This window comes from Anser brachyrhynchus, assembly GCF_964034855.1.
Source record: "Anser brachyrhynchus genome assembly, contig: SCAFFOLD_660, whole genome shotgun sequence".
Classification (NCBI taxonomy): domain Eukaryota; kingdom Metazoa; phylum Chordata; class Aves; order Anseriformes; family Anatidae; genus Anser; species Anser brachyrhynchus.
The window spans coordinates 1-19,013 of NW_027663649.1; the positions used below are offsets into that span (position 1 = coordinate 1).

At 66.9% G+C, this 19,013-nt stretch overlaps 4 protein-coding genes across 5 annotated transcripts; 1 reads left to right on the top strand and 3 right to left on the bottom strand.

The window, feature by feature from the left end:
• Positions 1-9: 9 nt before the first annotated feature.
• Positions 10-3,435, bottom strand: LOC308187091 (lysophospholipase D GDPD3-like; the record flags this gene model as incomplete). Its single annotated transcript, XM_080609237.1, has 9 exons — positions 3,165-3,435; positions 2,454-2,496; positions 2,202-2,337; positions 2,056-2,101; positions 976-1,094; positions 803-892; positions 576-709; positions 217-276; positions 10-91 (listed from the first exon to the last, which is right to left on the bottom strand). Coding segments are annotated over exons 1-9 (861 nt in total), but the record flags the coding sequence as incomplete, so codon positions are not given.
• A 514-nt stretch (positions 3,436-3,949) lies between these two features.
• LOC308187094 (bolA-like protein 2) lies at positions 3,950-5,784 on the bottom strand. The gene is made up of 3 exons (XM_080609240.1): positions 5,629-5,784; positions 4,287-4,384; positions 3,950-4,172 (listed from the first exon to the last, which is right to left on the bottom strand). Exons 1-3 carry the CDS (start codon positions 5,698-5,700, stop codon positions 4,073-4,075), a joined length of 270 nt encoding a protein of 89 aa, XP_080465366.1. The 5' UTR covers positions 5,701-5,784; the 3' UTR covers positions 3,950-4,072.
• A 195-nt stretch (positions 5,785-5,979) lies between these two features.
• SLX1B (SLX1 homolog B, structure-specific endonuclease subunit) lies at positions 5,980-8,630 on the top strand. 2 transcript variants are annotated; one of them, XM_080609239.1, is made up of 7 exons: positions 5,980-6,204; positions 6,282-6,333; positions 7,053-7,391; positions 7,478-7,608; positions 8,123-8,219; positions 8,305-8,400; positions 8,483-8,630. In XM_080609239.1, exons 1-6 carry the CDS (start codon positions 6,047-6,049, stop codon positions 8,380-8,382), a joined length of 855 nt encoding a protein of 284 aa, XP_080465365.1. In that variant the 5' UTR covers positions 5,980-6,046; the 3' UTR covers positions 8,383-8,400; positions 8,483-8,630. The 2 variants fall into 2 exon arrangements, 1 of the variants encoding a protein (XP_080465365.1); XR_013944459.1 differs by having other exon boundaries at positions 5,982-6,204; positions 8,133-8,219; positions 8,305-8,502.
• Positions 8,631-9,263: 633 nt separating this feature from the next.
• On the bottom strand, positions 9,264-18,497 carry SGF29 (SAGA complex associated factor 29). Its single transcript, XM_080609238.1, is given in 10 exon segments — positions 9,264-10,307; positions 10,515-10,677; positions 11,935-11,970; positions 12,482-12,627; positions 13,782-13,912; positions 16,845-16,909; positions 17,033-17,076; positions 17,078-17,106; positions 17,434-17,509; positions 18,307-18,497. Coding segments are annotated over 10 exon segments (882 nt in total). The 5' UTR covers positions 18,382-18,497; the 3' UTR covers positions 9,264-10,190.
• Positions 18,498-19,013: the final 516 nt, after the last annotated feature.

The following is a 19,013-nucleotide window of genomic DNA, read 5'->3' on the forward strand; positions in this document are numbered from 1 at the left end:
AACCCCCACCCCATGTCCTCGTGCCCCCGTCCCCCCACCTGGATGTCGCGCTCCCGCAGGTGCTGCAGCAGCCCCCTTGGTCACGATGAACCTGGGGGGGGGGGTCCATGACCTCACCATACGACGTCACCGGGTGGCCTATGACGTCATCGCGGATGACACGATTGTCATCACGAGGGTTATGACGTCATAAGGGGGGGGGGGGGGAGCACTCACTTGTCAGCCAGCAGGGCAAGCGCCTGCCCCAGGATTCCCTTGGGCACCGGGAAATACGTCCTGGGGGCGGGGAAGGGGGAAATTTGGGGGGGGGGGGGTCCTGGGGGGTGGCACCGCGCTGCCAGACCCCCCGAGACCCCCCCCAAATGCCCCTGAGACCCCCCCCAAATCCCCCAAATCCCCCCGAACCCCCCCCAAATCCCCCCAAATCCCCGACATCCCCCATCTGCTTCTATCCCCACCTCCCCCATCACCCCACAACCCCCCCAAAACCCCCCAAACCCCCCCCAAACCCACTAAATTTCCCCCAACCCCCCCCCCCCAGATTTCCCCAAAACCCCGCAGATTTTCCCCAAAACCTGTTGATGATGCCGGGCAGGGGTCCCAGCAGCGCCGCCTCCCCCAGGGGCAGCAGCGGCAGCAGCCCCAGGTAGTGGAAGGCGAGCACCAGCAGCGCCCGCCGCGGCGAGAAGCCGTACGGCATCCCGGGGTGCTGGAGGAGGGCACGTGACGTCACCGCGAGGGTCGTGACGTCACAGGGAAGGCGCGTGACGTCACGCGGGGTGGGGGGGGGGCGTGGCCTCACCGCCGCCCGGCACTTGCGCAGGATGCGGTCGTCGAAGGAGGCCCAGAGGGTGATGGCGGCGCGGTCGTGGCGCCGCACCAGCTCCGCCACCTTCGGGGGGGGGGGAAGGGGGCGTGGTTATGACGTCATCGGGCCCCGCCCCTTCTCGTTTGCATATGCAAATGAGGGCCCACCTGCTGGATGAGCTCGTCGTCGTCGTCCTTGATCTCGACGCTGACGGCCACGTGCGGGAAGCGGGCGAAGACCTCGTCCAGGCGCGGCATGCGGCGGTCGCGGCCCCGCGAGTAGCACCCTTGGGTGGGGGTAGGGGGGGGGTAAAGGGGGGGGCTGGGGGGGGAGGTCGGCCCCGAAACCCCCCTGCGTCACCCCCCCGAATCACCACCTGCCCCAAAACCGCACCAAAATCCCCCCAAATGCCCCCCAACATCACCCCAAACCCCCCACTGGCCCCAATCCCGCTCCCAACCCCCCTGAAATCCCCCCCAAAGTCACCCCAAATCTCCCCAGGGCCCCCCCCAAACCTCCCCAAATTGCCCCTAAAGCCCCCTAAGACTTCCCCAGATTGCCCCCTAATCCCTCCTCACCCCAAATCCCCTCCCAAACTCCCCCCAGGTACCTCTAAACCCCTCAAAATCACCCCCAATCCCCCCCAAGTCCTTCCCCACCCCAAATCCCCCCCAAAAATCCCCCCAGAACCCTCCCAAACCTCCCCAAATTCCTCCTAAATCCCCCCGAATCCCCCCAAACCCCCCCAAATCCCACCACAACATCCCCAGATCCCCCCTAAATCCCCCTCCAAATCCCCGCAAACCTCCCCAAATTCCCCCTATATTGCCCCGACCCCCCCAAATCCCCCCGAACCACCCCAAAAATCCCCCCCAAGCCCTCCCAAATCCCCCCAAAACCTCCCCAAATCCCCCCAAATGCCCCGAATTCCCCCCAGCCCCACCCTAAATCCCCCCAAGTCACCCCAAATCCCCCCCAAATCCCCCCAAATCCCCCCAAATCCCCCCAGCCCCACCCTAAATCCCCCCAAGTCACCCCAAATCCCCCCCAAATCCCCCCAAATCCCCCCAAATCCCCCCAGCCCCACCCTAAATCCCCCCAAGTCACCCCAAATCCCCCCCAAACCCCCCCAAATCCCCCCAAAACCCCCAAACGCACCATAAAACCCCCGAATTCTCCCCCCCAAAAAACCAAATTCTCCCCAAAACCCCCCAAATTCTCCCCCAAATCCCCCAGGACCGTCTCACCGGGCGCAAACGTCACCTCCAGCGCCTCCTTGTAGGGCGGCAGCTCCTGCGGACGCAGCCGGTTTTGGGCCGAAAACCCTCCGGAATCGGGTCCCAAAGCCCGCCTCTATTTTTGGGGCAAAACCCGGGGATTTCGGGGCTCCCACCTCGTAGGCCAGGTCCCGCAGGTCCCGGTCGAGGCCCGCCTGGCGCCGCAGCCCCCGGTCGTGGCTCAGCACCACGGCGCCGTCCCGCGTGCGCCGGCAGTCCAGCTCCAGCAGCTCCGCGCCCTGCGCCACCGCGCTGCGGGGGCGGGGCCGGGGTGGGCGTGGTCAGGGTGGGCGTGGCCCCGAGGGGGCGTGGCCCTAGGGGGCGTGGCCCCGAGGGGGCGGGGCTAAGCGGGAGCCCCGCCTACTCACTTCTCGAAGGCCTCCATCGTGTTCTCCAGGCGCTCGCCGCAGCCTTATAAGGGGGTGGGCGGGGCGTCGGGGGCATGCCCCCACGTGTGAGGCCACGCCCCCAGGTCGAGGCCACGCCCCCACGTGTGAGGCCACGCCCCCAAGTCGAGGCCACGCCCCCACGTGTGAAGCCACGCCCCCACGTGTGAGGCCACGCCCACACGTGTGAGGCCACGCCCACACGTGTGAGGCCACGCCCCCAGGTGTGAAGCCACGCCCCCACGTGTGAGGCCACGCCCCCAGGTCGAGGCCACGCCCCCAGGTGTGAAGCCACGCCCCCATGATTGAAGCCACGCCCCCTCGCTCTTTGCCCCCCGCCCCTCCTGCCCCTTTCCCTCCCCCCACCCCCCCTCCCCACTTCCCCTCCCCCAAACCCCCCCTCCCCCACCCCGCACCCCCTCCCCCACCCCCCCGTTTCCCCCCCAACCCCCCCCAAAACCCCCTCCTTTTCCCCCAGTCCCCCTCCCCTCTCCCCCTCCCCTTTCTCCTTCCCCCCTCCCCTCCCCCACCCCACCTCCCCACCCCTCCCCCTCCCCACGCCCCTCCCCCACCCCCTCCCCATTTCCCCCCCCAAAATCCCCCATTTCCTCAACCTTTTCCCCCGAATCCCCCTTCCCTCCCCCCTCCCTCCCCCCCTCCCCCAGCCCCCTGCCCCTCCCCCCCCACCCTCACCCCCCCTGTGCGCCGCCGTCCTCGCCCCGAAGGCCGCCCGGGGCCGCTCGCGCTCCGCCCGCTCCCGCGCCCGCCACAGCCCCGCGGCCGCCGCCAGCCCCAGCCCCAGCCCCAGCCCCAGCCCCAGCAGGGGGGCGGCGGCGGCGGCCATCTTGGGTGGGGGAGGGGCGGGGGAAGGGGGCGCGAGGGGGGTGGGCGAGGGGAGCTCGTCGCCCCCTCTTCCTCCTCCGGCTGCCGGCTTCCCCGATCCCGGATTCCCGGTTCCGGGATTTGGCCCCGCCCCCTTTTGGCCCCGCCCCCTTTTGGCCCCGCCCCCTTTTGGCCACGCCCCCTCTTGGCCACGCCCCCTTTTGGCCCCGCCCCCACCTGTACAGGTGCCCCTCCCCCCGCCCTGGAGCTCCCTCCCCCCAAGGAATAAGGGCAGGGGGCTTAATTGGGGGCGGGGCTTAATGGGGGAGGGGCTTAATTGGGGAGGGGGTTCATCGGGGGAAGGGCTTAATTGGGGAGGAGATTAATGGTGGCTTAATTGGGGGATGGGTTTCATATGGGAGGGGCTTCATCAGGGGGCTTTAATCGGAGCAGGGGCTTAATTAGGGGAGAGGCTTAATTGGGGGAGGGGCTTAATTGGGGGAGGGGCTTAATTGGGGGAGGGGCTTAATTGGGGGAGGGGCTTAATTGGGGGAGGGGTCTTGTTGGGGGATGGGTCTCATTGGGAAGGAGTTTAATTGGGGGGGCTTAATTGCGGGAGGAGCCTAATTGGGGTGGGCTTCAATTAGGAGAGGAGCTTAATTAGAAAAGAAGTTTAATCAGGGGAGGGGGGGGGCCGCAATGAAGGCCTCCTCTTGGGGGTGTTACGGGGGGGGGGAGGGGACGGCCAGGTGACGCAGGCGGTGGGGGAGGGGCTCCTCTCACTGCCCCCCCTCGGCCGCCCACTGCTCGGGGGTGAGCGTGCGCTGCTCCAGCGCGTGGATGCGGCCCAGCTCCGCCGCCAGCGCCTCGTTCACCAGCCTGGAACGCAAAACGGGGTGGGGGGGAAGTCAGCCCCCAAAAAAAACCGCCCCCAAACCCCCAGGAAACGCCCCCAAACCCAACCCCCCCCCCCCCCCTGCGCCGAGCTCCTACCGGTGCCGCTGCAGCAGCCCCTTGCCGCGGAAGGCGGCCGCCACCACCAGCACGCGGAAGCTGGCGGCGCAGCGGGCGGCCGTCGTGTCCTCCACCTCCTGCGGGGGCAAACGGGGGCTCAGGGGGGGCTGGGGGGGCCTAACGAGGCCTAATTAGGCCTAATTAGGCCTCGTTAGGCCCAGAGAGGTCAATTAAAGCCTAATGAGGCCTACTGAGGTCTGCAGAGATCTACTGCGGCCTCCTGAAGCCTTCTGAGGCCTATTAAGGTCTACAAAGGCCTAATAAGGCCTGGGGTGGCCCAATGAGGCCTAACGAGGTCCATACAGGCTAATTAAAGCCTACCGAGGCCTAAGGAGATCCGTAGAGGTCTACTGCTGCCTACTGAAGCCTTCTCAGGCCCTATTACGGTCCCCTAAGGCCTAGCGCGGCCCTACTGAAGCCCACTGAGAGCTGTAGAGACCTACTGAGGACTCCCAAGGTCCGTAGAGGCCTACCAAGGTCCGTAGAGGCCTACCAAGGTCCGTAGAGGCCTACCAAGGTCCGTAGAGACCCACCAAGGTCCGTAGAGACCCACCAAGGTCCGTAGAGGCCTACCAAGGTCCGTAGAGGCCTACCAAGGTCCGTAGAGGCCTACCAAGGTCCGTAGAGGCCTACCAAGGTCCGTAGAGGCCTACCAAGGTCCGTAGAGGCCTACCAAGGTCCGTAGAGGCCTACCAAGGTCCGTAGAGGCCTACCAAGGCCCGTAGAGGCCTACCAAGGTCTCCAGAAGCCTACTGAGACCTGTAGAGACCTACTAAGGTCTGTAGAGCCCTGCTGAAGCCTACTGGGGCTTGTGAAGGCCTGCAGAGACCGACTGCACACTACTGAGGCCCACTGATACCTACTACGGTCTACAGAGACCTACTGAAGCCTACCGAGACCTATGAAGGCCTCCTAAAGCCTCGTGGAGCCTACTAAGGCCTGTAGAGACCCACTGAGACCTACAGAGACCCACGGAGGCCTTCTGAGGCCTAAGGAAGCCTACTGAGGCCTATTAAGGTCTCCTGAGGCCTACGCTGCAGCCCAGTGAGGCCTATTAAGGCCCAGCGCGGCCTCCTACGACCTATTAAAGCCGACTGAGGCCCTACAGAGACCCACTGAGCCCTTCTGAGGGCCTGCTAAGGCCTATAGAGACCAACTGCGGCCTAGTGAGGGCGATTAAGGCCCAGCGCGGCCTCCTACGACCTATAAAGCCTCCATTAAGGCCCTATAGAGGTCTACCGGGGCCTACTAAGGCCTATTAAGCCCCACAGAGACCTATTAAAGCCTAATGAAGCCCCCCGGTCCCCCCCCCCCCGCCCACCACGTGCTCTGCTCCCAGCTCCCGCCGCAGCCGCTCCCGCAGCGCCTCCGCGCTCAGCTCCGGCTCCGCCATGGCCCCGGAAAGGCCCGGCCGGGCGGCAGCCAATGGGGAGGAGGCGGTGGGAGGGCGGCGGCCAATCAGAGGGCGGGGCAGAGGCGGAAGGGGCGGGGCGAGGAGCGGTCGCGTAGCAACGGGGGAAGGGGGCGGAAGTGGAAGGGGGTTGCTTAGCAACGGGGCGGGGGGGCGGGAGCGGCGCGGCGCGGGGGCCTGTGGGAGGCGTGGCGGAAGTGGGGGACGGCGCAGGGCAACGGGGGAGCGCGGCGGAAGTGGGGGGCGGTCGCTTAGCAACAGGGCTGCGGACCGGAAGCGGAAGCGGGGTGGCGGAGCCGCTGGGCGGGGGGGGGGCCGTGTGGCGGCGATGTCGCTGCGGGCCGTGTACCTGCTGCGCTCGGCCGCCCCCGGGGCCCGCGGCGGGGCCTACGTCGGCTTCAGCCTGGACCCGGAGCGGCGGCTGCGGCAGCACAACGCGGGGCGGCGGCACGGCGGGGCCTGGAGGACGAGCGGCCGCGGGCCCTGGTGAGGGGGGGGTGAGTGGGGGGCGGGGGGGGGGGGGGAAGGGGGGGGAGGGGGAGGCGCTGACGTCACTTCCGCAGGGAGATGGAGCTCTACGTGCACGGCTTCCCGTCCGACGTGGCGGCGCTGAGGGTGAGGACGCGCCCGCTTTTCCCGTGCCCCCGCCCCGCTTTGTGTCCTCGACGCGCCCCCCGGTTTAAAGCCCCGCCCCCTTGGGTCGTCCGGCTCCTAGAGCCCGCCCCCAATATCTGGCCCCGCCCCCAATATCTGGCCCCGCCCCCAATACCCTGACCACGCCCCCACAAGCTCTTGGCCACGCCCCCGATGTCCAGGCTCCACCCACTTCCCCTGAGCCCGCCCATTTCTGGACCGCGGCCCCCGAAGTCCTGGCCCCGCCCCCAACTCCTGGCCCCGCCCCCAAGAGCCAGGCTCCTCCCCCAGCCCCCGGCCCCGCCCCTTTCCTTAACCACGCCCCCTCGATACCTGACCCCACCCCTCTCTTATCTCTGCCCACAAACCCATGGCCCCGCCCCAATGCCCTGACCCCACCCCAAAATCCCTGGCCACGCCCCCAACGCCCTGATCCCACCCCCCAACATCCCTGACCCCACCCCCAAAAGCCCTAACCCCACCCCAAAATCCCTGCCCGTGCCCCCCAAAGCCCTCACCCCCCTCCCAATGCCCTGACCCCACCCCAAAATCCCTGCCCGTGCCCCCCCAAAGCCCTCATCCCACCCCCAAATGCCATGACCCCGCCCCCCAAAGCCCTGGCCCCGCCCCCAAAGCCCTGGCCCCGCCCCCAAAGCCCTGGCCCCGCCCCTTACGCCATGTCCCTGCCCCCCCCCCCGCAGTTCGAGTGGGCGTGGCAGCACCCCTCGGCCTCCCGCCGCCTCCCCGGCGTGTCGCCGCGCCGCCGCCGCCGCGAGCGGCCCATCGCCTTCGCCCTGCGGCTGCTGCCCCGCCTCCTGCGCGCCCCCCCCTGGAGCCGCCTCCCCCTGCGCCTCCGCTGGCTCCGCCCCCCGCCCGGCCCCGCCCCCGCCCCGCCCTCGCACGTCGTCGTCGAGGTGGACCCGCGTGGGCCGAGGCCACGCCCCCCGAGGAGGAAGGCCACGCCCCCCGCCGGTTTGGCCACGCCCCCCGCCGCCTTGGCTCCGCCCCCTCCCTGCAGCCTCTGTGGGCTGCCCTGCGAGGTAAGGAGGGGGGGCGGGGCTTGGGTGGCTCGAGGCTCCGCCCCCTGAGGCTGGCCCCGCCCCCTGAGGCTGGCCCCGCCCCCCAGGGCCCTGACTCCGCCCCCCTGCGCTGCCCGCGGCCCGGCTGCCCGGCGGTGACGCACGCCCTGTGCCTGGCGCCGCGCTTCCTGCGCTCGGAGCCCCGCGAGCTGCTGCCCCTGCGCGGGGCCTGCCCCGGGTGAGTCGCCGCGGCCAGGGGGCGGTTGTCGCGGCGACGGGGTCGTTGTCGCGGCGACGGGGTGGTTGCCGAGGCGATGGGGTGGTTGCTAGGGGCGGTTGCTAGGGCCAGGCCCGGTTGCTAGGGGCAGGCTTCAGCCCGTCTGCTAGGCCGCATCGCTGTTGCTATGGGGGCGTTGCTAGGGGGCGTGGCCAGTTGCTAGGGGGTGTGGCCAGTTGCTAGGGGGTGTGGCCAGTTGCTAGGGGGCGTGGCCAGTTGCTAGGGGTTGGTCTGGTTGCCGGGGGCGGGGCCTGTTGCCAGGGGAGGAGCCAGTTGCTAGGGGCAGGCTTCACCCCACCCACTGTTAATAGGGGAGCGTTGCTAGGGGGCTGCCGGGCAGGGGGCGGGGCCTGTTGCCAGGGGGCGGGGCCTGTTGCTAGGGGCGGGGCCTGTTGCCGGGGGGCGGGGCCCGTTGCCAGGGGGCGGGGCCTGTTGCCGGGGGGCGGGGCCCGTTGACCCGGCAACCGCTGAGCAGCTGCCAGCAGGACGTGCTGTGGGGGGAGCTGATTCGCCACTACCACGGTTACCATGACGACGAGGAGGAGGAGGCGGGGCTGGAGGACCCCGAGCTGGTGAGCCACGCCCCTCCCCCCGGCCACGCCCACCTCTCTGTGCCACGCCCACCCGTGACGTCATCGGCTCCCCCCTCCCCTGCAGGGTCACTGGGCGGACGAGCTGCGGCTGCGCCAGGGGGCGGGGCCTGCCCGAGGCTCCGCCCCTTCCGGCGCATCTTAATTATTCTTAATAAAGGCAGGGGGCGGGGCCTGCTCTGGCCCCGCCCCCGCAGGTCTGGGGGCTTCAGAGGTCAATTGTGGGGCCGGGGGGGGGCGTACGGGGTCTGATGTGCTTCCGAGGGCCGCAGGATCCCCCAAATTGACCGTAAATTGCCCCAAAACCACCCCAAAAAGGACTCGGGACACTCCAAATTATCCCAAACCACCCCAAAACCAGCCCTAAAGCCCCCCAAACCAGCCCCAAAACACTTCTAAAGCCCCCCAATCATCCCCCAAACCCCCAAACCCTCCTAAAACCCCCCAAACCAACCCCAAAGCCCCCCAAACCAGCCCCAAAACACTTCTAAAGCCCCCCAGTCATCCCCCAAACCCCCAAACCCTCCTAAAACCCCCCAAACCAACCCCAAAGCCCCCCAAACCAGCCCCAAAACACTTCTAAAGCCCCCCAATCATCCCCCAAACCCTCCTAAAAACCCCCAAAACACCTCCCAAAACCCCCAAACCCCCCCAAAAACACCCCCAAAGACCCCAAATCACGCCAGAAACACCCAAAACACCCCTAAAGCCTCCTCAGCCACCCCCAAACCATCCTAAAAACCCCAGAAACACCCCAAAAACACCTCCGAAGCCCCCAAACTACCCCACAAACACTCCCCAAAGCCCTCAAACCATCCTAAAAACACCCCTAAAGCCCCCAAAGCCCCTGAAATGCCCGAAAACCGCTCCAAAACCACCCCCCAAACCACCCCAATTCCATGAAGCCCCCCGCAACGCACCCCAAAACGCTCCCAGCCGTCCCAAATCCCCCTAAAATCCCCCCAAACTGCCCCAAATCGCGGCTGGGGGTCTCCCCCCAGCCCCCCACGACGAGGCAATAACGGAGCTGGAGGCAGTGCGGGGCGTTCCCGCAGCATTTAATGGGGACGACCCCAAAACGGGGGTAAAAACTCCCAAAATGGCCCCAAAGGAAGTCCCGAAGTGAAAGCAAGACCCCAAAACGGCCACAACGACCCCAAAATGGTGTTTAAGGGGTCCCAAAGTTGTCATCCATGGGGAAAACCCCCAGAATTGTGTCTTTGGGGTCCCCAAATGGTTGCTGAGGGGCCCCAAAATGGCCGCCAAGACCCCAAAATGGTCTCTGAGGGCCCCGAAATGCCCACTAAGGCCCCAAAAACAGCCACCAGGACCCCAAAACGTTGTCTGAGAGATCCCAAAGTGGTCACCCACGGGGGAAAATCCCAAAATAACTGCGGGGGGGTCCCCGAATCGTCACTGAAGGGCCCCAAAATGGCTGCCGGGGGGTCACAAAATGGCCGCCAAGACCCCAAAATGGTTTCTAAGGGCCTCAAAACGGCCGCTAAGACCCCAAAAATGGCCACCAGGACCCCAAAATGGTGTTTAAGGGGTCCCAAAGTGGTCGCCCATGGGGGGCGATCCCAAAATGGTTTCTGAAGGGTCCCCAAATGGGGTCTGAGGGGCCCAAAAATGGCTGCCAGGGGGTCACAAAATGGCCGCCAAGACCCCAAAATGGTCTCTGAGGGCCCTAAAATGGCTGCTAAGACCCCAAAACAGCCACCAAGACCCCAAAATGGCATCTAAGGGGTCCCGAAGTTGTCATCCACGGGGAAAATCCCAAAATAGTTGCCAGGGGGGTCCCCAAATGGTCACTGCAGGGCCCTAAAACGGCCGCCAAGGCCCCAAAATGGTCTCCGAGGGCCCCAAAACGAGCACCAAGACCCCAAAAACGACCACCAGGACCCCCAAAATTTCCTCCACGACCCCAAAAGCACCCCCCAAGCCCCCTCCTCCTCACTTCTTCTTGGTCTCCTTGCAGGCCACCACGTAGCGCTGCGCCACGTTGAGGGGCGGCGAGTAGCCGTCGGCGTACGAGGTGTCCTCGAACAGCACCGAGTAGTCGTCCTGCGGCTGCGGGGGGGGGGAATTTTGGGGTGAAAAACGGCAAATTTGGGGCCGGGGGCGGGGGGGGGGGGGGCGGCATCCACCCGCCGTAAGGACAAGGGCGCGGTGGGAGGCGGGTGGTGGGCGTAGGGCCAGCGCCCGGCGCTCCTTACGGAGCAGCGCCTCCGCGGGGGGTGGATTTTGGGGTAAAAAAGGGCGAATGTGGGCACGGACCCGCTGCGGGGGCGTGTGGATGAGGGCGCGGTAGAAGCAGGTGGTCTGCGGGTACAGGGCCAGCACCAGCTGCTCCTTCTGGAACAGCGCCTCGGGGTCGGTCTCGGGGTTGGCCTTCCACTGCGGCAGCGGGATGATGCGGCGGCGGCTCAGCGTGTGGCGCCTGGGGGGAGTTTTGCGGGGTCAGGGGGCGTTTTGGGGCCGACGGAGGGGATTTAGGGTCAACGGAGGGAGCTTGGGGTCAACGGAGTGGGTTTGGGGTCAACGGAGTGGGTTTGGGGTCACAGGGGATCTGGGGTCAATGGAGGGGGTTTGGGGTCAATGGAGGGGGTTTGGGGTCAATGGAGGGGGTTTGGGGTCAATGGAGGGGGTTTGGGGTCAATGGAGGGGGTTTGGGGTCAATGGAGGGGGTTTGGGGTCAATGGAGGGGGTTTGGGGTCAATGGAGGGGGTTTGGGGTCAATGGAGGGGGTTTGGGGTCAATGGAGGGGGTTTGGGGTCAATGGAGGGGGTTTGGGGTCAATGGAGGGGGTTTGGGGTCAATGGAGGGGGTTTGGGGTCAATGGAGGGGGTTTGGGGTGGGGGAGAAGGGATTGGGGTGAGGGAAAAGGGATTTGGGGTCGGGAGGATTTGGGGCCAATGAAAGGGATTTGGGTTCAATGGAGGGGATTTGGGGTCAACGGAGGGGATTTGGGGTTAGGGAAAGGGACTTAGGGTCAATGGAGGGGGATTTGGGGTCAATGGAGGGGGATTTGGGGTTAGGGAAGGGGACTTAGGGTCAATGGAGGGGGATTTGGGATCAATGGAGGGGATTTAGGGTCAACAGAGGGAGCTTGGGGTCAACGGAAAGGGATTTGGGGTCAACGGAAAGGGATTTGGGGTCAATGGAGGGGGTTTGGGGGCGAGGGGAGGGGGTTTGGGGTCAATGGAGGGGATTTAGGGTGGGGGAGAAGGGATTGGGGTGAGGGAAAAGGGTTTGGGATGGGGAAAAGGGATTTGGGGTCGGGAGGATTTGGGGTCAGGGGAGAGGAGTTGGGGGCCAACGAAAGGGAGTTGGGGCCAACGGAGGGGATTTGGGGTCAACGGAGGGGGATTTGGGGTCAACGGAGGGGGATTTGGGGTCAACGGAGGGGGATTTGGGGTCAACGGAGGGGGATTTGGGGTCAACGGAGGGGGATTTGGGGTCAACGGAGGGGATTTGGGGTCAACGGAGGGGATTTGGGGTGGAAGAGAACGGATCTGGGTGAGGGAAAAGGGTTTAGGATGGGGAAAGGGGATTTGGGGTTGGGGAGTTTTTTGGGGTCAGGGAAGGGGATTTGGGGTCAGGGAAGGGGATTTGGGGTCAGGGAAGGGGATTTGGGGTCAGGGAAGGGGATTTGGGGTCAGGGAAGGGGATTTGGGGTCAGGGAAGGGGAACTCACTCCTTGCCCTCCTCGTCGATGTCGTCCACCTCATACCTGTGGGGGGTGAGGGCGCAAAACGGGGGCATGGAGAGGACTCAACTGGCCCCAAAAAGACCCAAAACCAGCCCAAAGAAGACGCGAAACCATCCCAAGAGACCCCCAAAAGTAGCCCCAAAACTGGCCCCAAATCCACACCGGAGCAGCCCCAAAACCATCCCGAAAATCGCCCCAAAGGAACCCCAAAACCCCAAAAGTCCCCAAGGACGCCACAACAAACCCCAAACATACCCGCAAAACTGCCCCAAAATATGCCCGAGTGCTCCTAAAAGACCCCAAAACCACCCCAAAACCACCCCCAAAACACTGAAATCCCAAAAACCACCCCATAAACCTCCCCAAACTCTCCCCATAACCATCTCAGCACCCCAAACACCGCCCCAAAGCCCCCCAAAACCCCCCTTAACCCCCTCCAACCGCCCCAAATAAACCCCCTAAAACCCCATAAAAACCCCAAAACCCCCATAAAAACCCCCCAAAAACCCCTAAATGGCCCCAAAACCCGCACTTGTTGGCGGCGTGGCTGTAGCTGACCACCTCGGCCAGGATCCACTGCTCGTCGCCGTCCACCGCCTTGACGCGCGCGGCCACCTTGTCCCCGGGCTTGGCCACGTAGTCCCCGGCCGCCGGGATGGCGCCGCACAGCGGGGGGGGGCCTGCGGGGGGTGGGCGGGGCCTCGTGGGGGTGGGCGGGGCCTCGTGGGGGGTGGGCGGGGCCTCGTGGGGGCGGGCGGGGCCTCGTGGGGGTGGGCGGGGCCACGTGGGGGCGGGCGGGGCCACGTGGGGGCGGGCGGGGCCACGTGGGGGCGGGGCCTAAGTGGGTGGGGTCTTGGGTGACTCTGTGGGTAGGGGAGGTGGAGATCAAAGCGGTGTGGCTTTAAGGGGCGGGGCTTGTGGTGGGCGTGGCCTCAGGGGGCGGGGCTTGGGGTGGGTGGGGTCCCGGGGGCGGAGCCTAAGGGGGCGGGGTCTTGGGGGTGGGGGTGACGCTACATGGGGGGGGGGTTAAAAGGGGCGTGGCTTAAAAGGGCGGGACCTCAGGGGGCGGGGCTTAAGGTGGGTGTGGCCTCTGGGGGTTGAGGGTTAAGTGGGCGGGGCTTGGGGTGGGTGGGGCCTCGGGGGCGGAGCCTAAGGGGGTGGGGTCCAGGGGGAACGCAGATGATGCCGTGGGCAGGGGAGGTGGAAATTAAAGGGGTGTGGCTTTAAGGGGCGGGGCCTAAGGGGGTGGGGTCGAGGGTGGGGGTGGCCCCAGGGGGTGGAGCCTCGAGTGGGTGGGGCCCAAGGGGGCGGAGCCTAAGGGGGCGGGGCCTAAGGGGGCGGAGCCTAAGGGGGCGGGGTTTGGGGGCAGGGCATTGGGGTGGGGATGTGGAAGGTGGCGGGGGAGGGGGGGGTTAAAGGGGCGTGGCTCGAAGGGGCGTGGCCTCGGGGGGTGTGGCCTCCGGTGGGCGGGGCCTCAGGTGTGGGGAGTCACGTGGGTGGGGCTTGGGGGCGGAGCAAGAGGGGCCGGGGGCATGGACCACCCCACGAATGGGTGGGGTTTAGAGGGGCGTGGCTCCTTTGGGGGCGGGGCTTAAGTGGGCGGGGTCTTCGGTGGGCGTGGCCTTAGGGGGTGTGGCCTCGGGGTGGGCGGGGCTTGTGGGCGGGGCTTCGAGGTGGGCGGGGCCTTAGGGAAGCACTGAGGTGTGGCAGATGCAGCGCTACGGGGCGTATGAGGCATGAGGGAGGCGGAGCTTATCAGGGCGTGTCCCCACGGGGGCGGGGCTTAGAGGGGCGTGTCCCCCGGTGGCCCCGCCCCCCTCCCCCCCCACTCACTTGTCCCCGGGCTTGCCGATCCAGAGGGGCAGCGTCATGGCCGACTGCTGCAGCAGCGTCATCAGCACCCCGCGGCGCATCGTCTTCCGCGGCGGCTCCGCGTCGCTGTAGATGCCGGCGATCTTGGCCGCTGGGGGGCGGGGCCAGAGTCAGGGGGGCGGGACTTAAAGGGGCGTGGCCTCGTGTGGGGGGCGGGGCTTGGGTGGGCGGGGTTTGGGGGCGGGGCCGTGGGTGGGGGTTGGGGTGTGGGGAAGGGTCGGGGGCGATCTTGGGTGCTGGGGGCGGGGCTCCAAGGGGCGGGGCTCCAAGGGGCGGGGCTCCAAGGGGCGGGGCTCCAAGGGGCGGGGCTCCAAGGGGCGGGGCTCCAAGGGGCGGGGCTCCAAGGGGCGGGGCTCCAAGGGGCGGGGCTCCAAGGGGCGGGGCTCCAAGGGGCGGGGCTCCAAGGGGCGGGGCTCCAAGGGGCGGGGCTCCAAGGGGCGGGGCTCCAAGGGGCGGGGCTCCAAGGGGCGGGGCTCCAAGGGGCGGGGCTCCAAGGGGCGGGGCTCCAAGGGGCGGGGCTCCAAGGGGCGGGGCTCCAAGGGGCGGGGCTCCAAGGGGCGGGGCTCCAAGGGGCGGGGCTCCAAGGGGCGGGGCTCCAAGGGGCGGGGCTCCAAGGGGCGGGGCTCCAAGGGGCGGGGCTCCAAGGGGCGGGGCTCCAAGGGGCGGGGCTCCAAGGGGCGGGGCTCCAAGGGGCGGGGCTCCAAGGGGCGGGGCTCCAAGGGGCGGGGCTCCAAGGGGCGGGGCTCCAAGGGGCGGGGCTCCAAGGGGCGGGGCTCCAAGGGGCGGGGCTCCAAGGGGCGGGGCTCCAAGGGGCGGGGCTCCAAGGGGCGGGGCTCCAAGGGGCGGGGCTCCAAGGGGCGGGGCTCCAAGGGGCGGGGCTCCAAGGGGCGGGGCTCCAAGGGGCGGGGCTCCAAGGGGCGGGGCTCCAAGGGGCGGGGCTCCAAGGGGCGGGGCTCCAAGGGGCGGGGCTCCAAGGGGCGGGGCTCCAAGGGGCGGGGCTCCAAGGGGCGGGGCTCCAAGGGGCGGGGCTCCAAGGGGCGGGGCTCCAAGGGGCGGGGCTCCAAGGGGCGGGGCTCCAAGGGGCGGGGCTCCAAGGGGCGGGGCTCCAAGGGGCGGGGCTCCAAGGGGCGGGGCTCCAAGGGGCGGGGCTCCAAGGGGCGGGGCTCCAAGGGGCGGGGCTCCAAGGGGCGGGGCTCCAAGGGGCGGGGCTCCAAGGGGCGGGGCTCCAAGGGGCGGGGCTCCAAGGGGCGGGGCTCCAAGGGGCGGGGCTCCAAGGGGCGGGGCTCCAAGGGGCGGGGCTCCAAGGGGCGGGGCTCCAAGGGGCGGGGCTCCAAGGGGCGGGGCTCCAAGGGGCGGGGCTCCAAGGGGCGGGGCTCCAAGGGGCGGGGCTTCGCGGTGGGTGTGGCCAGGGGAGGGGCTTGTAGGGGGCGGGGCTTGGGGCAGGTCAGGGGGTGGGGGGAGGGCGCAGGGGGGTGGGGGGGGTTGGAAGATTTTGGGGCATTTTGGGGGGGTTTCGGAGGGTTTGGGGGGCAAGGAGGACTGGGGGGGGTTTAGTGGGATTTTGGGGCGTTTTGGGGCGTTCGGGGGGATTTTAGGAGAGTTTAGGAAGGGTCGGGGGGAGTTTGGGGGGATTTGGGGGGATTTCGGGGAGTTCAGGAGGGTTTTTTGGGGGGGGACGGGGGAGTTTTGGGGTCGGCTTGGGGGATTTAGGAGCATTTTGCGGGGGGTTCGGGGGCGTTTCAGCGGGTTTCGGGGCCGTTCGGAGAATTTGGGGGGAATTTGGGGGGAATTAAGAAGGTTTTGGGGGCGTTTGCGGGAGTTTGCAGCTAGTTCGGGGGAGTCGGCAGGATTTCGGGGGCGTTTGGGGGGAATTTAAGAGTGTTTTGGGGTGTTTGGGGGGGATACGGGGGGGATTTATGGGGATTTGGGGTGGGAGCGATAAAAACATAACGAAATATTGGGGCTTTAGGGAAGTTTGGGGGGGATTTGGGGGAGTTTGGGGGGATACAGGGAGAAATTTAAGGCCGAAAGGGGCTATAAAAGGGGGTTAGGATCGCTTAAAAGGACACAGAAATGATTTAAGGTGATAACAAAAATCTTAAAAAAAAAATTGGGGGGGTAGGAGTGGAAATTTAGGGCACTTTGGGACAACACCAGCAGCTTTAGGGCACCAGCAGCTTTTAGGGCAATTTAGGGGGAAATCAAGAGAATTTAAAACAAATTGGGGGGGATTGGGGGGAATTTGGGGGGGGCACGAGAAAATTTAAGCCCAAATAACGAAAACATATGAAAAATTTGAAGCCATATAAAGGAAAAAAGAACATTTGGGGGAAACCGGGGCAGATTTGGGTGCGTTTGGGGGAGATTGGAGGAGATTTGAGGCAGATTTGGGGCTTTTAGGGCCACTTTGGGGTCTTTTAGGGCCGCCTGGGGGCTTTGGGATGCATTTTGGGGCAGTTTCCAAGTGTTTTGGGGTCTTCTGGATGAGTTTTCGGGGACTCGGGGGCCCTCTCCGAGCATTAAATGATTTAAAAAGCATTAAAAGGATTCCGAAACTCTTTTTGGTACGTTTTGGGGAAAGTTTGCGACATTTCGGGCTCGTGACGATGACGGGACGCGTCCCGGGAAAACCCAGTTACGTTTTGGGCGCGTTTTGGGGGAATTTGGGCAACGGGCAGCCACTCTGGGGGAATTTCAGGGGATTTCGGCTCCGATTTGGGGGGGAACTTGGGGTTTTCTGCTGCGTGCCAGGGGATTTGGGGAGATTTGGGGGAAATTTGGGGGGATTTGGGGGTGGTGATGGCGTTTGGGGTGGTTTGGGGGGAATTTGAAGGGATTTGGGGTGGGATTTGGGGTGGGATTTAGGATCAGGTTTGGGGAGGGATTGGGGGGGGATTTGGGGCAGTTTTGGGGGGATTTTGGGGCAGATTCGGGGAGATTTTGGGGTCAAATTGGGAGCAGGGGATGTGGGGGGATTTGGGGGTGGGATTTTGGGGTGAATTCAGGGGGTTTTGGGGCCGTACCAATGCGGCGCTCCTCCAGCAGCGACTTGATCTCGGCGATCTTGTCCAGCGCCTTCCGCAGGATGCTGGGGGGGGGGGGGGGGGGGGGGCGGGCGGAATTAACGGGGGGGGGGGGGGCGAACCCCAGCCGTTTTTGGGGCTAAAAAAGGCGGAATCGGGTCCGTGGGGTCCGTCCCCCCCCCCCTTACTTGCACTCGGCCTCAGCGTCCGCCTTGGCGGTGGTGTAGAGCCCCCCGCAGCTTCGTGCGGTAATAGGGGGAGACTGGGGGAGGGGGGGGGCATGGTGTTAGGACCCCTCCCCCGGCCCCGAAACCGCCCCAAATCGCCCCAAAAACCCTCCCGGCCCCAAAACCCCGGCCGAATCGTCCCCAAAATAAACAACGAATTGCCCCAAAAGGGCCCCAACTCAACCCCCTGACCCCAAACCGCCCCCACACCCCCAAACCCTTCCCCTAAATCCCCCCCCAAGCCCCCCAGATCCCCCCAAACCACCCCAAGCCCCCCCCAAAACCACCTGAAGTCCCCCCAAAACCCCTCCCCCGGCCCCAAACCCCCCCCAAATGACCCCAAAATCCCCCCCAGCCCCGACTTTTGTTCTCCGTCTGCATCCTCTCGTGCGTCTTCTGGATGTTGACCAGGTTGTGCTCGCTGCGGGACCGCTCCTCCTGCGGGGCGGCACCCCGAAAACCCTCAGGACCCCCCCAAATCCCCCCGGGGCCCCCCAAATCCCCTCCAGAGCCCCCCAACTCCCCCTAAGCCCCCCCAAACCCCACTGGAACCCCCCCTAGTCCCCTCAGGACTCTCTCAAGAACCCCCCCAGCCCCCCCCAGTGTCCCTCAGCACCCCCCAAGGTCCCCCCAAACCCCCCAACCCTCCCCAGGAGCCCCCAGGGACCCCAAAGGACACCCCCAGGCCCCCCCCAAGCCCTCCCAGGACCCCTCAACAGCCCCCAAATAGCCCCAGGACCCCCTCAGGGGCCCCCAAACCCCCTCAGGACCCCCTCAGGACCCCCCATATAACCCCTGGACTCCCTCGAGCCCACTCAGGACCCCCGAAACTCTCTCAGGACCCCCCCCAAATCCCCTCAGAACCCCTCAACCCCCCCCCAGATCCCCCCAAGCCCCCTGAGGCCCCCCAAAGCTCCCCCAATTCCCCCCCAATCCCCCCCCAAAGGCCCTCAGGACCCCCCGAGGGCCCCCTAAGACCCCCAAAGCCTCCCCAAACCCCCTCAGGATCCCCCCAAACCCCCCCAGGACCCCCCAAACCCCCCCAGGACCCCTCAAACCCCCTCGGGACCCTCCCGACCCCCTCAGACACCCCCCAGGTCCCCTCAGGAACCCCCAGACCCCCTCAGGCCCCCCCGAAGCCCCCTCAGGCCCCCCCCCCCGGACGCCCCCAAACCCCCGCAGGACCCCCCCCAAAGTCCCCCGGACCCCCTCCCAGGCCCCCCCAGCCCCGCTACCTGCGTCTGCTTGATGAGCTGGTGCAGCTCCCCGAGCAGCTCCGCGATGCGCGAGTCCGCCGAGACCAGCGCCATCTTGGGGGGGGCCGGTGCGCATGCGCGGGGAACGAGCCCCCCCCCCCCCCCGGGCAGTGCGCGCACACACTGCGCATGCGCGCGGGGCTTTCCTCACTCCTCCCCCTCCCTCTCAGGGAACTCCCCTCCCGCCGTGCGCATGCGCTGCGCGCTCGTTTCCCCCTCCCCCCCCCTCCCCTCAGGGATTCCCCTCCCGCTCGCTCCCCCCTCCCCTCAGGCCCTCCACGCACTGCGCATGCGCGCGGCGTTCCCCCCGCTCCCCCTCCCGTCGGGGATTTCACGTTGCGCATGCGCGCGTCCTTTCCCCCACTCCCCGTCTCCTCGGGGATTTCACACTGCGCATGCGCGCAGCGCTCTTTTCCCCACTCCCCCTCCCGTCGGGGATTTCACGCCGCGCATGCGCGCGGCGGTCCCCTCACCCCCTCTCCCCCCTCCCCTCCGGGAGTCCCCCGCACCGTGCGCATGCGCACACTCCTCCCTCCCCTCCCCCCACAGCCCCTGCTCTCCCCCTGCGCACGCGCACCTCCCCCTCCTCACCCCCCCCTCCCTCCCCGCGCATGCGCACCGCCCCCCCCTCGTCGCAGGGCACGCCGGGGCTTGTAGTCCTCCCCTCCCCCTCCGAACCAGGCCCC

Excerpts from the sequence above, each read along its gene's own strand:
- LOC308187094 (XM_080609240.1), bottom strand. The coding sequence starts at position 5,700 with ATGGCGGAGCCGGAGCTGAGCGCGGAGGCGCTGCGGGAGCGGCTGCGG. Across the intron at positions 4,385-5,628 it reads AGCTGGGAGCAGAGCACGTG|GAGGTGGAGGACACGACGGC; the intron begins GTGGGCGGGGGG and ends TTGCCCCCGCAG. Across the intron at positions 4,173-4,286 it reads GGGCTGCTGCAGCGGCACCG|GCTGGTGAACGAGGCGCTGG; the intron begins GTAGGAGCTCGG and ends TTTGCGTTCCAG.
- SLX1B (XM_080609239.1), top strand. The coding sequence starts at position 6,047 with ATGTCGCTGCGGGCCGTGTACCTGCTGCGCTCGGCCGCCCCCGGGGCC. Across the intron at positions 6,334-7,052 it reads CCGACGTGGCGGCGCTGAGG|TTCGAGTGGGCGTGGCAGCA; the intron begins GTGAGGACGCGC and ends CCCCCCCCGCAG. Across the intron at positions 7,392-7,477 it reads TCTGTGGGCTGCCCTGCGAG|GGCCCTGACTCCGCCCCCCT; the intron begins GTAAGGAGGGGG and ends CCCGCCCCCCAG.